The sequence below is a fragment of the Fistularia commersonii genome, chromosome 26 (assembly GCF_037954325.1).
Source record: "Fistularia commersonii isolate RoL2024-O1a breed Wild chromosome 26, RoL_Fcom_v1.0, whole genome shotgun sequence".
Lineage (NCBI taxonomy): Eukaryota > Metazoa > Chordata > Actinopteri > Syngnathiformes > Fistulariidae > Fistularia > Fistularia commersonii.
In genome coordinates this window covers 13,021,286-13,037,149 of record NC_141309.1, presented here as the reverse complement: position 1 = coordinate 13,037,149, position 15,864 = coordinate 13,021,286, and the positions used below count along the sequence as shown (strand labels likewise).

General features: G+C 38.5%; 1 protein-coding gene across 1 annotated transcript in view; it reads right to left on the bottom strand.

Moving 5' to 3' along the window:
- LOC147218673 (transmembrane protein 132C) overlaps positions 1–15,864 on the bottom strand; it is a 136,941-nt gene that overhangs the window by 104,165 nt on the left and 16,912 nt on the right. The window contains exon 2 of the mRNA XM_086174143.1: positions 2,698–3,586. Coding sequence (XP_086030269.1) covers positions 2,698–3,586 — 889 coding nt within the window. The remainder of the gene's footprint in view (positions 1–2,697; positions 3,587–15,864) is intronic.

The window sequence follows — 15,864 nt, the reverse complement described above, 5'->3', positions numbered from 1 at the left end:
ATTATTTTTCATCATAAGAAAGCAGTCCTCTTTGCAATCACAAGTGTGTTTTTAAGTGGCATTTTGTGGCATTTAATGAAATCGTCGAGACAAATCCCTCTAAATATATGATTCTAAATGTACTCATCTTCTCAAATAAATAAAGGCATCATGAAGGAACAAAAACCAAAGCTATGTAAATGAATGAACTTTTACACCAAACTACCCGAATCAAGGGAAACAACATAAAAACTTAGTAAAGAACTTCCTGTTTCTGAGTGGCACAACCTATTAACAGAGAGGAGGTCACATCAAAATTAGAGCCCATCAAATTAAAAGTAGCTTGTCAAGACAGAAATACCCCAGCAAGGCATGCCATGCTGGGCTTCCACAAAGAAACAAATTTGCCAGATGATTGGCTATTAAAATATGTGAAATTAGCTTTCATGGCATCTAACGCAGCTTGAGCCTTTTAGCATAATTGATGAGATGAAGGTGAAAACTCAGAGGGGAAGCATTTCAGAGGGACTGACTAGCCATACTGATATTCTTTCAAATCCAAAATACTTCATCTCTAACTATGGAGGAAATACTGACTTGACTGAGTATGTAGTTTATACTTATTCTGACTAGGTAATAAATAAAAAAATGATTTGATTCGATTATGCAGTAAAACAAGTCTGAACAGAAGGACAGACAGAGTCTGCAAACAGAAAGATCATCATTTCCCCCCAAAATCCACGGCCTTCGTAGCCAACAACGGTTGATACAGAAGTGTGTCGTACACAGATGATAATGATGTTGTGAATGTACAGATCAAAGTCTTCTTGTTCTGGTGATTAAGTGTTCTAACAAATGCATATATGAGGACAGCCTTATCACTTAGGACCACACAGAGGCCTTTGCATATCTGTGGCTCTCAGATGGCCAACCTGTGCATGCCATGTGCTATGCTGCCAAATAAGAAACACCGCGGGCATTGCCCATGTGGCCAACCAGCTCATTTGACTGATGAAAGAAGTCATTCAGTAGGTTAACTTTTGGAAAAAAATGAAAAAAAAAAGTTTTAAATGCCTAATCACTCCAAGACAACTCGTCAGTAATTAAATGAAACAGGGGAAAAACAGAATTCTGTCTCATTTGTCCTGCTTGTCAACTTCTCCAATTTACATTGACTGTAAACTTGAAGGCAAAGCAAACTCAGATTTTGATTATATCGTGGGCGACAAAATGATTGTACAGTGCCTTACCCTTGAAAAAATGTATATCTCTACATCTAGCACTGACATTCTGTTTGTTCTTTTCAATTTGCCGGAGCGGTATACTATCTTATTTTTTAAGAGCTTTCTTTTCTTCAAACATTTGGGATACATTGTATTGACCCTTCTGTTGGACCATTTCCCGACTTTAGAAATGTACTTACCCAGAATGATTAAGATCAGCATCACCCATTTCTCTATAGGACACGCTTTTTATTTAATGACACCCTAATTTACATTGTATGTTAATTATCCAGATCATTTTGTCTCATCTGTGCACAGTAATTACAACCTATCAGCAGCTTCACTGAATCAAGCCATTTCCATGCAATTCGCCTGCACTGTCTCTACTATTTCACCATGGAAGACAAGCATAATTACCAAACATTTAAAGAGGGAGAAAATAAATAACTTTTACTAGAATGCTAATGTACAGTACATATACATACATAAAAGCACATTAGCTAGTTTAACTGAACATGCCTTTATTTTAATATTTTACGTTTCAGTGATATCAAATAAAAATATTTCAACATGATCTCAGGGGATAAATTATCACATAGCAATGCGCAGGTGACAGTACATCAGTTCCATATACATCAAGGTCAAAAACCCAGGAAGCTGTGCTTTGGATTAACTAACCATCAGGGAAAAAAGAGAGAAAAAATGCAAATGTGTACAGATTCAGATTAATTCGGACTAAACAGACCTGTAAAAGGAAAAGGGAAAAAAGTAAATTCAGTAACTATATGTCATTGATCTAAAGTACTTGGTACTTAGTCATAACTGTTTTTGTTCTTTTTTTGTTGTTGTGCAGATTTATATTGGTTAAAGTGGTTTAGCTGAACCCTGGGTGGCAATTTTGCTTAACAGAATTATACTCAATTTTTGAAGTGTTTTCAAACTGCAAGGTCAATAGAACAACAAGGGCTGGGTCAACCTTATTCTGTCCTCCCTTGACTGGAACTGGCGGTTTTACAACAAACAAAATAAACAACAGTGATTAAGTCTAGCAGACAGGAGCCAGGCAGGAGTGAAAATGTCACAAACCTTATCATCAGGGGAGGAAAGCGTAAAATTAGTGAAAGTTAAAGGTTGCGTATCTTGACATTAATTTTGTGTCCTTCATGAGCCCAAAACACTTTTTTTGTGTTCAGCTGAGAATCTGACTGTAAAAAAAATGCATGATATGATTATGTTTAAAATAACAGTAGTAAATACAAGAAACACAAATCTTCTTCTCCTTTGGGCTTTTCCCTTCAGGGGTCGCAACAGCAAATCAACCTTTTCCATTTAACCCCATTCTCTGTATCTCCAGATATACATATATATTATCAAAATAAAGCCTGCATATGTGAAGCTGTAAGACTCTCCCTGTTACGTGCACCAAATTGTGAAATTGACAATGAGAATGCACTTTGTTGTTCATAATCTGAAAGAGGGGAAAATGCATTCTTACCTGAGGGTGAACATATCTACAGGAGAGAAGGCTGACACAGTGATGAAAGCTGACACGGTCTCTCTTTGTCTCATGGGTGTGGCTGGCACCAGGACCATAAAATTATTATCCAGTCTATGTTCAGCCAGCTGGGGAGGCATAGGGTTCTGGTAGAGTCTCACACCCCCGATCCTTCTCAGCGGTGTGGAGGTAAAGGAGCCAAACAACCCTTCCTGGCTTGATCGGATAACATTTTCTTTCCTGGCCTCCTCTGAGTGGCACTCCCCTGATTCTGTGAATTGGAGCATGTAGTACAGCTCCACCGGGGTACCCTCAGACCATTCAAGGTTCCTCTGGCGTCCTGGCACCACACTGGGGGGGCTGAACCAGCTGGCCAAAGGCTCCAGCTCAGCTACACACAGTCCCAGGTCCCCCTTCAGCTGGCAAGTGCCACGCACTTCTTGGGTCTCGTGAAACGCAAACATGTGCACACAGGGCAGACTGTTAATGGCACTGTAGTCATCCCAGTCCCTGCCTGCAACATAGAACAGAACCTGGACTTTTGGCTTGGCCAGATGAATTTTGTTATTCATGACAAAGGTCTGAACTTTCCAGTTGAATGTGAACACTGAGGAGGCAGGAAAGGTGCCTGGGCTTTGCAGGAGCTCTAATGGGACAGGCTGCTCCACAGATAGCGGCCCATAGCTGGAGTTCACTGAGGGCAAACTTCGAGCCTGGTAAATGAAGAAAGGCTCAGTCCGGGACACCAGGCTAGAGTTCCTCATGAAATCTTGATTTGTTTCTTTAAGAAAGAATGCCAAGTCAGCGTTGAGCACCTGATAGTTGACAGGCAGATATGTAGGGATCGAGGGATATCTCTGCAATCCCTCTAAGACTCGGCAGTCGCCTACTGCAAGAGAGAAGAGAAGAGCTGAGTCAGGACAGGCATACTGTATAAAGGCTCTCAGCAATAGTAAGACCTCATTGTGATTGACAGCAGTTTCAAAAGAAGAAAATCGGTCAGAAGAGACACATTTTCTTTTGATTTTCATTACATCTATTTTCGTTCATATGGTAATCCGCTAAGTATGTTGTCATGCGTTTCTACATCTTGAATCTTTCATCTAACATCTCTATATCTTTCTACATTGTTTGTTCAAATACATTTACATACGCTTGAGTCCTGATGATGAACCATTTAAGGTAAAAACATTTTCTACTTCACTGAAAACTTCTCATGACTAAAACAAGAAAAGAAACAGAAAACTGGTTGGCAAAATTGTGACACTGTATTAGCTAATGTTGACCAAAACAGACTTAAAACTGACTAATTCACCATAGGATTAGAAACCTTACACTCAAATGAATGGCAGAATAAGTAAACAGCTGTTAGTTTACTATAATAACTTAGTTTATGATTTTATGCCAAAAAATGAAATTTTGTTGTTGTTTGCATCTGTGTTTTTTTTTTGTTTGATTTGATTTGTCTTTTGAAAGTTAAAACAAATAACAATTTGGCAACACTGATGATTGAATCACAGCAAATTTTAAAGATGTGGCTAATAATGTACATTTTCATCCCACTCAGGATTCGAGAGCAGTTCTAATAATATAACTAAACAGATTGATTGTTTCTTTGTCATAAATTGTCTCCACTTGTTAAAGACTGTGTGCCGCGCATAAAGGAGTGTTTTGATCACAGTGAGAGTCAGCTTTGACCTTCTTCCTAAGAGCAATTGGTGGTGTTATGATACTCCCACAGCCCTCTCCCATCTTCATGCAGGCCACCGGATGATTTCTTCCCTCTGATCATCTCGGTAAATCAATGTCCCGACAAATCGGACTGGATTTTTGATTCATTGTGCCCCTCTTGACCTCAGGGCTGTCCCACTGAGAGATGCAGGGACACAGGCAATCTTCAACCCTTAACCCAGATGTATTATTGTTCCTTCCTAAAGCATTAGTAAGCTGCTTCATATCAGATACTACTGTCTGGATCCTAAATGACAGGGAAGACAGACATAGAAACAACAGAGCACTAAATAGCACTGTGCATTTTTTACAAACAAGCAAAAGCTTTGTTTTGTGTGTTGGCAAATGGCATTGTAGTAGACGTGATACTGCCAGCAAATACAGGTAACAGCAAATCCAGAAAAGCGGAAAGGGACAAAGTTTGACCCAATCCCTGGGTAATGACAGTACTGATCATGCCTGTGTCTTCCTAAAGCGAAAAGCTCCCTGCAAAGCCCCCTGCACTGCACCCCTAATTTGTTCTCTTCATAGCTGACAAAAAAAGGAATGAATGTGTGTTCACATTGACTCTTATGCATACAGGCTCATGAGTGTGTTCACCGCTTATCAGTGAATCATTAAAAAGTGCACATTTAAATGTCTTACTTTCTAAGAAACACCCATGTGTTATGACATATTTTACACCGTGCAGCTCCAACTTGCAAATGGCATATTGTATTTTCAGATCAAAAGTGGGAAAAACAAATTACATTTTGAGGTTGTTACTCAGGATGTTATAAAAAAAAAAAATCATTATCACAAGTAATGAAATTCTTGAAAGTTGGGAGGAAGGCTGTTCGGGTAATGCTCTGATAATAAAGATATCTTCCGGCACAGGAAAGACAAAAGATAAATGAGCGTCACATTATTTAAGCTGAAGTAAATTAAGCTGGAGGTAGCACCTTGGGAAAAAAATTGGGGAAAAACTCGAAAAATAGTTTTATCGAGCTACAAAGTATCAAGTAAGCAATAGGCAACACAAAGTGTTAAAGCAAAAAACACGAAATTGAACAGATAATCGAAAATGCATCTTGAATTGGGACACTTTCTCCAAATGATTATGCTTTCAGTGGTTACTTTAGAACATATCACACTAATGGAAAAAAAAAATGTGCAGACTACTATTAATTAGGGTAGCTGTAAACCTTTGGTGATACATGCTTTTTCTTCATGAACATCATCAATTCAGACAGCGTAACTCCACTGTCCACAGAGGAATGGATGTCCCAATACAGTTGAAAACCACTTCACCAAACATCAGGGGACAAACTTTGCTAAAAACTGCTTCCTGAGAAAATAATGTTGACTTAATAAACTACATATTATCCCTTTCAACTCAAAAGGGAACCTAGAAATCTCAAAAACCAAAATCCAACCAAATCAAAATATACAAACCTGAATTGTGGATAAAAATGTAAAAAATCAGACAATGACAGAACAAGCATTTATTTTAATTCTCTGTTGGTGCAGAGTCTTTTGTTGCACTTGAGTCCGTGCCACCACTAATCATGACAATTGGTTTGGTAATCAATCAGTCTCTCTCAGTTAAGTGTACTGAGTAGTCGAATATCAGCTTGGCAGAGGAAATGCATCTCTCTATTTTGAGTCCCTACTCCTAGGACTCTTGTGATGTGGCTGTGAGGGAGGATAAGATCTGAAGGACTGTTGAACTAACTGCTTAGGGGCAGTAGAATATAGAAAATGCATGCCACTTCTTATCAACAGTATTACATTCATTTCTGTTTCTGAATTTTCGGCATAACAGTGGATGATTTGACAAATGTACTGAGTAACCTCCTTTTTTTAGTGACTTGCCCAGAATTCTAACAACTATAACAACTCCAGATATATCACCATTCGCATTGTTTTAAGTAGCAAAGCAACAATAGAGAAGAGCACTGTGAATTCAAGTTGAACTGTATCTGAAAGCCATGTTAAAAGATAACACATGGGTTGGTTCTATTTCCATTCTGCAAGGAGAAATACACAGTCCTCTCTCCTGGCAGAGACAAAAGAAAAAGATAATTCAACTGAGAAAAATGTCTGTTTCAGCACACACATTACGATCCACATCATGTATAATTAAATTCCTCTGTTGTGTGAAATTTTATGGTAATAGAATAGCCATCATTATGCTGAGCAAGATAAATTCAAATGTTTGAGTCTGTTTATCTCCAAGTTTTAATAAAAAGAATGTCTCTCTATATATTGAAATACTGTCAAGGCTGTTTTCCTCCCCACAAACCATGGGAATGGGTTGCCTCATTAAATGTTATTGGCGAAAAGTAAAGGGGGGGTAATATTGATTTGAAATTGCATCACAATATTTTGTGGCAATTTTTGCAACAACAACATAAAAATAGTTGTATGAAAAAAACATATTTTTGATGACTTCACACCATCTGGAGAACAACACAGACATAAACATTTATCCAAGAAATGGCTCATCAAATTCAATGCAAAAAAAAGGATCCAATGAACAGAAGTTCAGTCATAATGCCTCTGTTAATTTGTGGCAGACTAATACTGCAACCACAATTTGTTCAAATGTGATTGCTGAAGAATAATTCCGTAAAAGTCCAAGCACAAATTCACCTATTGTATTGTGCAGGGATTCTCATGCTATATAGAATACATCAGAATATATAAGGAATCTAAATATATACTTTCATAAATTAAAACAAAGAGGAAATTAAAATGGACAGAAATCAGAAATTTGAAAAATCAAATTGAAAAGGATAAGGGGAAAAATGATAGATAGATAGATAGATAGATAGATAGATAGATCGATAGATAGATAGATAGATAGATAGATAGATAGATAGATAGATAGATAGATAGATAGATAGATAGATAGATAGATAGATAGATAGATAGATAGATAGATAGATAGATAGATAGATAGATAGATCTATTTAGCTATATATATACCTACAGAATTTGGATTCATATTTTAAAGAAATACAGAAAAAGATGGCTATATGTGTAATTCACTTGTATTGCACTGCACCTGGCCATTTGATTAGGGGCAACAAAATTTCCCTTTCTTACCATTGAAGATATCTGAAATATCTTTAAGATATCTTAAAATAGATCAATTTATACATAATAGTACCAGTCAAAAATTATTTTAAATCGCACATTACGTTAGTAAAGATCCAATTATAACATAGCACATAGCACCAGACGGTATATAAGTAAAGGGGATGTATATTGAGGACGTATATTCATCCTCATGGGGCAACGGAGGAATTGTAATTACTTGGGTGATTACTTGACTTGTGTCAAGATATTGTCAGTTATTTCATTTTGAACATCACCTCAGAAAGTAAGAGCACTAGCTGTGGCATAATTACAAAAGTGTAGTAGATGAAAATGTGACATACTGTATGTGAAAGGGAATAGTGAATCTACTTTACAGAGCTGAGACATAGGGAGAGCTATTTTGGGTTCTCATTGCCACTGAAGTAAAGATCCCATTACTTTTTAACACTGACAATTTTAATTGACTTGAAGTTCGCAGACCAGCATTACAGACGACAGTCCACAAAAATTGTCTGGCAACTTGCTAACCAAAACCCAGGACTTCAAGTCATGTCATTTGTGCCCCATAAGACAAGGTGAAGATTACACTCTTGTGAAAATGTATTTTAAGGCCTTCTACAGATATGAGTTCACTTTCATTTCCAGAACCTGTGTTGTGAATTTAGCAGCAATGACAGTATTTTTAATTGTGAATTCATCCCATCCTTGATTCACATCTCAATGAAGCTCGTCATCCAAAAATTTAACAGCTAAAGCTCATAAGTTTTGTAACATTTTTCACAGCCCCTCGGGCTAAAGTGGTGCACAAAGTATGATATTCTCAAAAGGGACATTATACGCTGTCAAAACTGGTCTAGATAATATTAGACTTATTAATTCATTCATTTTCTATACCTTTTTTCCTACACTGAGGGTCACGGGTAAAAGCTGAAGCCTGTCCCAGCTGTCATTGAGTGACGGGCGGGACACACCCTGAACAAGATGATCGCAGGACCACATATAAATACAACCATTCACTCTCTCATTCACACATCTGGGCAATTTAGGGTCTCCAATGAAACTACTGCATGTTTATGGAATGTGAGAGGAAACCCAAGAACGTGGAGTTAAATCACACAGACACAGGGAAAACATGCAAACTCCACAAAGAAAGGCCCCGTGTTGGAATTGGACCTCGCGCTGTGAGGCGGAAGCGCTAACTTCGGTATCGCCGTGCTGCCCAATTGAAACGTAAAGGTTGTTATATTCCCCTGACTAGTATGTTGTCTCTGTGTGGAGTTATGAGAAATAATATATTTAGAGCAAAATTTGCAATACAGCAACATTTCTAGGTTTATTTTCTTTGATACTCCATGTGTTTTTTTCACTCTCTCATCAAATCATCTTTTTTTTACTTATCAGTAGTATGAGCTGAATAAAGCAATGAAATATTAATATATCTAAAAATATTTTTTGACAAAATCATATTAAGGCCAGTGTATATCAGTGCACTTAAAATCAGAATGTCTCACCCAATCTAAGCTCTAGCTTGTGTAAAGCAGATGAAATGAGGGAAAGCATTTCAAATACAACATTCACACCCATGATGCAAATCAATACCCACTTTATATCGGCGCTGCCACCGAGGGCAATCCTGAGATCCAAGTGTCATCGTGCCTTTGGTCAGTTAAAATGCTACTTTTTTTGGCTGCACAATTTAGTCATGTAGAAACTGTTGTGGGAAAATTGTGTTCTGACTTCTGCTTTTACTATTTTTTAGTTCTAACCTTATTGTAAGTTGCACTTGAACGATCCAGAACATCCTCGTGCTGTTCATAAAGTCACGCTGGGAATTAAACATAGATTTAAGTGCTGGACATAACACTGCTCTGATATAGCAGTTGTGGATAAAGCTTAATCTAAAAGGCCAACTTACAGTAATTAATGGGGGGCAAGGGATGGGGGGGTTACTTCCTGTTTACTTGTTCCTGCCAGATTTACCAGATATTTGTATTTCGGGGAATATTTGCAAACCTCTGTCAGTTGCCACTGTATCCTACAAGTTGAACAATATGCAAAGTGCCGTGTTTAATAGCTTCGCAAAACCTTGTACATCCAATTAATTTGGTCATCAAGTTCATGACATCTGATGCCATGCTCACTTACATATTAAATGCAAGCTTCTCAGATGTGACCAAGCAGAAGTTTCTTGTCAGTCAAGGCTGGGTAGAGGTGAAGAGGGGAGGTGGAGCCTAAATGAGTCCTAACTAGCCAAGCAGCACACCTTTTATACCCACCCTCATATAGACCCTGTCATCCCACCAAAAGGGCTCCACAAAAGGTTATGTAGAGCTGGAATAGGGCCGGCAGAGCGTAGAGCAGCTTTTAAACCTAAAGAGAAGCTGAATAAATGGCCAGCACCAATAGGGGACACCAGGGAAAGTGGGGCCATGTTCCTGCTGTCCACACCTGCAATAATATGGCTGGACAGAGAAGTAAATGGATGGCGAACACGCACAGATGCACATCAAGGTGGATGGGAGATACAAGGATAGAAAACTAAGTAGGAAATAGCAGTCAAAGGGAGAAGGATGAGTGAATTACTTGATGCTCCAGGGAGATTACATTATAATGAGTGATTGATGTAGGGATGTGCAATTATATGGACTACTGTATACCATAATACTGCAGTTACACCTTTTTTTGTTGTTTTATTTTTTGTTTAACCTATTATGGATAATTTTTACTGTATCCATCCAGATCATCTTAGGTTTTATTTCTGAGAGGTCTTGGATGGTTTATCAAGTTCATTAGGTTAATTTTTTCCTCCTTGTTCAGTGTAACCAGTTAATTGTTTTCTAAGATGTGGGTAAATGCAGTATGTAGATTTGTCCGCTTTTCAAAACACCAAACCATGAACTAATGAAAAGTATTAAATTATCTAATTTTTCGATGAAATCACCTGAATATTCCGAGGTTAATCCCCGAAAGCAACCAAAAAAAGAGCAGACAAGAAAGCATTAGATGAATAGCAGAAAATGTTAAGATTATCTACATTGCATCAGATATACAGTAGGGAGAGCAAGTATTTGATAGACTGCTGGTTTTTCAGCTTGTCCCACATTAGCATTAGAGGTCTGTAATTTTTATCATAGGTATTCTTCAACTGTGAGTGATGAAGTCTAAAACAAAAATCCAGAGAAAAACAGTATATGATTTTTAAGAAATTATTTTGCATTGTATTACATGAGTTAAGTATTAGAGCACCTACCAACCAATAAAAGTTGCAGCTCTCCCAGATCTATTACTTCTTTAAGGGGCCCAACTGTTCTCCACTCATTACCTGGATTAACTGCACCAGTTTGAACTCAGTACCTGTATAAGAGACACCTGTCCACACACTCAAACAAACTCCAACCTCTCCACAATGGCCAAGACCAGAGACCTGTGTAAGGACATCAGGAATAAAATTGTAGACCTGCACAAGGCTGGGATGGGCTGCAGGACAATAGGCAAGCAGCTTGGTGCGAAAGCAACAACTGTTGGCACAATTATTAGAAAATGGAAGAATTTCAAGATGACGGTCAACCTCCCTTGGTCTGGGGCTCTATGCAAGATCTCACCTCATAGGGCATCAGTGATCATGAGGAGGGTGAGAAGGTGAGCCCAGAACTACATCTGGACCAGGTAAATGACCTTAATAGAGCTGGGACCACAGTCTCAAAGAAAACCATTAATAACACACTATGCCGTAATAGATTAAAATCCTGCAGCGTACGCAAGGTCACCTTGCTCAAGCCAACACATGTTCAGACCCACCTGAAGTTTGCCAAAGACCATCTGGATGATCCAGAGGAGGAATAGAAGAAGGTCATCTGGTCTGATGAAAAATATAGGTTTTTGGTCTATATTCCACTCCCTGTGTTTGGCGGAAGAAGAAGGATGAATGCAACCCCAAGAACATCATCCCAACCTTGAAGCATGGAGGTGGAAGCCATCATTCTTTGGGGATCCTTTCCTGCAAAGGGGACAGGACGACTGCACCGTATTGAGGGTAGGATGGATGGAGCCATGTATCGCAAGACCTTGGCCGACAACTTCCTTCCCTCAGTGAGAGCCTTGAAGATGCGTCGTGGCTGGGTCTTTCAGCATGACGACCCGAAACACACAGCAAGGGCAACTCGGGAGGAGCTCTGTAAGAAGCATCGCAAGGTTCTGGAGTGGCCTTGTCAGTCTCCACACCTGAACCCAATAGAATATCTTCGGAGGAAGCTGAAAGTCCATATTGCCCAGCGACTGCCCCAGAACCTGAAGCATCTGGAGAAGATCTGGAGAAGCGGGCCAGAATCCCTGCAGTACTATCTGCATACCTGAACTACAGGAAACGTCTGATCTCTGTAATTGCCAACAAAGGTTTCTATACCAAATATTAAGTTCTGTCTTTCTGATGTATCAAATACTCATGTCGTGCAATAAAAAGCAAATTCACTGCTTAAAAATCAATGTGTTGTTCTGAATTTTTGTCTTAAATTCTGTCACTCACAGTTGAAGAATACTTATAATAAAAATGACAGACCTCTACATGCTTTGCAAGTGGGAAAAGCTGAAAAATCAGCACTGTATCAAATACTTGTTCTCCCCACTGTATCATTATATATGTATACATTTTGGAAGAAAGGAGGAGTATCATCGCATTCTATCTCGGCATTTATTTTCCTTAATATCCTTAATGAACTTATATATAGAAAAGGGCTTTCTTTCAACATCTGTAGGATTATTAAGGTTTACTGGGTACAGAATGGTACAATGAAACCCCATTAACCCTCACCCAGACTCTGAATCATTCAGCTTTAAACATGAGGGATGAGAGAAAGCTTTCTCGTCCCATTGAATTACCCACACCATATTTCTCACCATGTTCTATTAATAAAAGCTATTGAATTTGTGACCATGCGTCAAGAATAATAAATACAATATTTCCTTCAAGGATCATTTTTGGATGATTTATGCTTTCGAAGCTCAGAGAAATTCAAGAAAGAGGCACTGGAAAAAAAAAAATCAATACACAACACAGTACGGTATTACTTCATGCCAGCCTCCATAGAAAAGGAATCATTCAGGCAGATAGAGGTCTGTGGAGTCGGCCTCACTGATAAGTAAGAGTCATCAAAGAGGAAGGTAGCACCATGATAAAAGTTCAAAAACGGGAACATGCTACATAAGGGAGTCCTTCATCTTTGACACGAGTCAAATTCAATGCACAATTATCGCTCTTGATCACAGTTCACTATGAATTTTTGTGTGTACGTATGTGTGTGTGTGTGTATGTGTGCTTGCTGAGAGGCTATGGAGAGACCTGCTGGGGGTGTTTGTTGCCTCACCTCTAATGGATGGCCACATTTAACACACTAAGAGCTAATAAAGACTAATGGGCCTGTGGTTACACTGGGAGGGGGAAAAAGCTATTTTGAGATCATGAGAGAAAGCATCATCTTGGGAATTAAGAAGGATCGACCATTGAAGAGTAAATACTGCAGTGCTGTGCCCCTAACCTATTTGGTAAATTTACGGATTAAAAACCGAGACTAAGATAGGCGTGGCTGTTAGCAGCTGGGAAGGTCAGTTGGAATGCCATTGCAGGGGCCTGAGAAGAGCCTCCAGGTGCTCTAAGGAAGCTTGATGCGTCTGAAACAGTGTTATCACAGCAGAGTACTGTAGAGTGAGTGGCAAGAACCCTCAGCATTCTGGGCATGTTGTGGGCCCACAAAACACCCTTTGTGCCATCTAATGCACATGGCTAGGGGGGAAAAGGGCTGAGGGCACTTGGCTTGAATTGCATGGTCAAGACAAGCTCATTTCTGTGTGCCAATCAGTATTCTCGTGGCCCCTCCGGACTTCTCTGAAACATAAACTGGCCTCCTAAATGAATCTCCTCTCCTCACACGGGCCCTGATGTTGTAAATCAGGATAAATACGGAGACTTTCGCAACAAGAGTCAGTTAGCCACGTTTTGATTGGATGTTAATTTGTGACTAAGCTCTGTTGTGATGGGTAAATTTTCCATTAATTTGTGTTAAAAGATTTTTCCATCAGTCAGAATTGGATTATGGCACCACTGGTGACACAACCAGCAGCAGTAGAAAAGTTACATCAGGTTTCATCCTACCACTCCTCTCCATATATATCAACCTAATGTGGATTTTGGCATTGGGATAAAAGCTCACCCAAAAATTGTACCATCTATCCATCCATTGTCTATCACTTATCCTGCTCAGGGATGCTGGAGCCCAGGACCGGTCACCAATGGATCGCAGATTGGCTGTACATATACAGACCGACAACCATTCACATATTAACCTGCTGCATGTTTTCAGTCTGTGGGGGGAAACGGGAGAAGCAGCAGGAAACCAACGAAGACACAGGGAGGCCTGCTGGAATCTAAACAGTGTCCTTAATGCTGTGAGGCCAAAGTGCTTACCACTGCGCCACCATACCATCCCAAAAATTGTGCCATAATTTTAATTTGGAAATACCCTATGTCTTCTTCTGTCCACTGATTTTCAATGCTTAAAAAAACAAAACAGACAAACAAAAAACACTACATGATCTACTGTCAGAGGACACAAGTTAGATTTTCCCAAAGTGAGAGACTGTCCTTCCAGGCTTATTGTAAAGGCATGTCTCCTAACATCAGCAGTTTCAAAGAATTTCTGTGTGTGTGTGTGTGTGTGTGTGTGTGTGTGTGTGTGTGTGTGTGTGTGTGTGTGTGCGTGCATGCGTGCCTTTTTACTCTGTGTCTCACTTATTAAATACTCTTTCTCATGCTGAGAAAGAGGTGAACCTTTTAAGTCTTCACATCACTCCAGTGTCATAGGAATAAAGGATTGCAGCCGTCTCCCGAACAGCTAAAGTCAAAGGTAACCTATTTTCAAATGTAATAAATATTGCGACTTTGTCTTGATCTAGTCATGCGCTGTTTGTGCAACAATTTGTGATGTTTGTGGATTTTCTATAAGCCATGATCTAAGGGGCTATATTATGTGCCGCTCAAACAGAGTGTGAATTACATATTTGAAAGATGATTTAAAATGCCTGAACTTTGCATTACAGTATATATGGAGACATTTTTCTCCATATTCTTATTTATTTATGTATTTATTCATTTAGTCAGTCAATAAGTGATTGATTACATCTGCATTATTGACTAATAATTTACATTTTAGGGCGAGTATTCCCAAAGGTACTTTGTATTTTTTAAGATATTATGACTGATTGATTAAGTGTCTATATTGATTTAGGATAGACAGTAATGAAATATTGGTCTTGCATAAACACTATCTTTTTAACCAAAAATAACTGGAAAAGTGTTCCTAATTTGACATGCTGGCAAATGTAGTAAAATATGCTGAAATTGTGGGCAAAATTGTTACGTTGGCATCATTGGATGATAAGACTCCTAGTAAAATATTTGTGACCTTATACGTTAAAAGAAGCATTTAAAACTAAATGGAAAATTGGTACCACTTTTAGAATATTACACTAAGATACATTCAATCTGATGCCTACTATCTGCCCTGTTAAAATAGCCCACAATGATCTTATCCAACAGGCTAAATTAAAAGTCTTGAGCATGAATAATCAGTATATCGCAGAATGATTAAAATTTATATTTGTCATATCATTCCATAATTTGTTATTTTGTACTACTCCATTCATCCTCTCAATTTGTGATCACCAGGATGTTAAGGTAAAACTACTCTTAATCAGGAACCCAGAGAAAACCAAATTAGGAAAATATAAAATTGACGATGACTGGTTGTGCCTGTGCTTCTAATGCTTGGAAATTAAGTGCTGTTCCACTCCAATATGTCTGACGCGGCTTTATAATGAAAGTTATGAGTGACTAAAAACCAAGGCATTTTTCTTCCTCTTTGGTTCAAGGAATGTCAATAAAAAAGGCATACGCCTTGGACTAAATTTCAAATAAAAATGTATTGCATTTAACTCTTGTTACCAACAGTATTTTAAAGCCAAAATAGCGAGGCTTTTTCTTCAGATACTATTGAAGTGGAAGATGACAGTTGTAAAATTATTTAGTTAATTGAATCACTTTTTATAGCAAGTACAGAGAAATTTTCCCCCAAATCCCTATATTTATAGCTCGGTGTGGGAAAAAAAAAAAAAAGGAGATTGTAAATTGAGGTTTCTGTAACAGAGAATCGTCACTTTCCCAAGTGCCTTTTTTTGTAGCCCATCCTTTCAAAATACTGGTTGTCACCAACAAGCCTTGGAAAATTCTTCCTGTAGGTCTGCTGGCAAGACTGAAATTATATGAAACCACAGTGTTTGTGAATTCAGTATAGATTTTTTGTG